The sequence below is a fragment of the Trichinella spiralis genome (genome assembly GCF_000181795.1).
Source record: "Trichinella spiralis strain ISS 195 chromosome Unknown Scfld3649, whole genome shotgun sequence".
Taxonomy (NCBI): Eukaryota; Metazoa; Nematoda; class Enoplea; order Trichinellida; family Trichinellidae; genus Trichinella; species Trichinella spiralis.
Window position 1 is genome coordinate 1 of NW_003530588.1, and position 732 is coordinate 732.

The following is a 732-nucleotide window of genomic DNA, read 5'->3' on the forward strand; positions in this document are numbered from 1 at the left end:
AATGATACGGGACGAAGAGGGAGACGCCATCACGTATCTTGAAGTGACATGTGGGTCGTCCACGTAGATTGTGTTTCTCACGATGACATCGATCAGATCACTTGAGAATATGCGGCTGAAGGTATCCAGTGGCGACACTATATTACGGCTACGACTAATGAACTCTAGAGCAGTACGCATTGCAAGCCACTCTTCTTCTGCTTGCCGCAAGTGGTTCTGTAGTCCAACTAGTGCCATATCTGGACACATAATGATCGCTATTATGGGAAGATTCTCCGGCAAAGAACTACTCTTACAAAAATCAGATTATAATGTCTTTACTACTCAGTTTCTCTTCTGACACAAACTCGTACACACTCATAACTGAGATGTTTGTTACTAACGAAATTTCTTGTGATCCTGTTCGCTGAAAGGTTGCACGCGATTGATCAGTAATTGGCTAATGAAAAAAGTAAACGAAAAATATCTTTTATGGGTCTTTTTGCAACATTTTGTTTTCATTTTGTCCCTGTAATTTGAAAGATCAGCTTTGTGGATAATCGTTGTGGCACCAACCGCCTTTTTGCTGATGTTGACCAAAAGAAAATTAATCCCCACACAAATGGCGCACAAATGCTGACATCAAAGAATGCGAATGTCCACTGCAAAGTGAAATTGAAGCAGCTTTAAACAAGCTTTTTCTGTTCGGGCGCTGTCCGATCACTTTCTCTTCTGGTTGACCATCAAACATCC

General features: G+C 41.4%; 1 protein-coding gene across 1 annotated transcript; it reads left to right on the forward strand.

Moving 5' to 3' along the window:
- The first annotated feature begins 109 nt into the window (after nucleotides 1–109).
- Nucleotides 110–669, forward strand: Tsp_15991 (conserved hypothetical protein). Its single transcript, XM_003367807.1, has 2 exons — nucleotides 110–313; nucleotides 523–669. Exons 1-2 carry the CDS (start codon nucleotides 110–112, stop codon nucleotides 667–669), a joined length of 351 nt encoding a protein of 116 aa, XP_003367855.1.
- Nucleotides 670–732: the final 63 nt, after the last annotated feature.

Excerpts from the sequence above, each read along its gene's own strand:
- Tsp_15991 (XM_003367807.1), top strand. The coding sequence starts at position 110 with ATGCGGCTGAAGGTATCCAGTGGCGACACTATATTACGGCTACGACTA. Across the intron at positions 314-522 it reads TACAAAAATCAGATTATAAT|ATCAGCTTTGTGGATAATCG; the intron begins GTCTTTACTACT and ends GTAATTTGAAAG.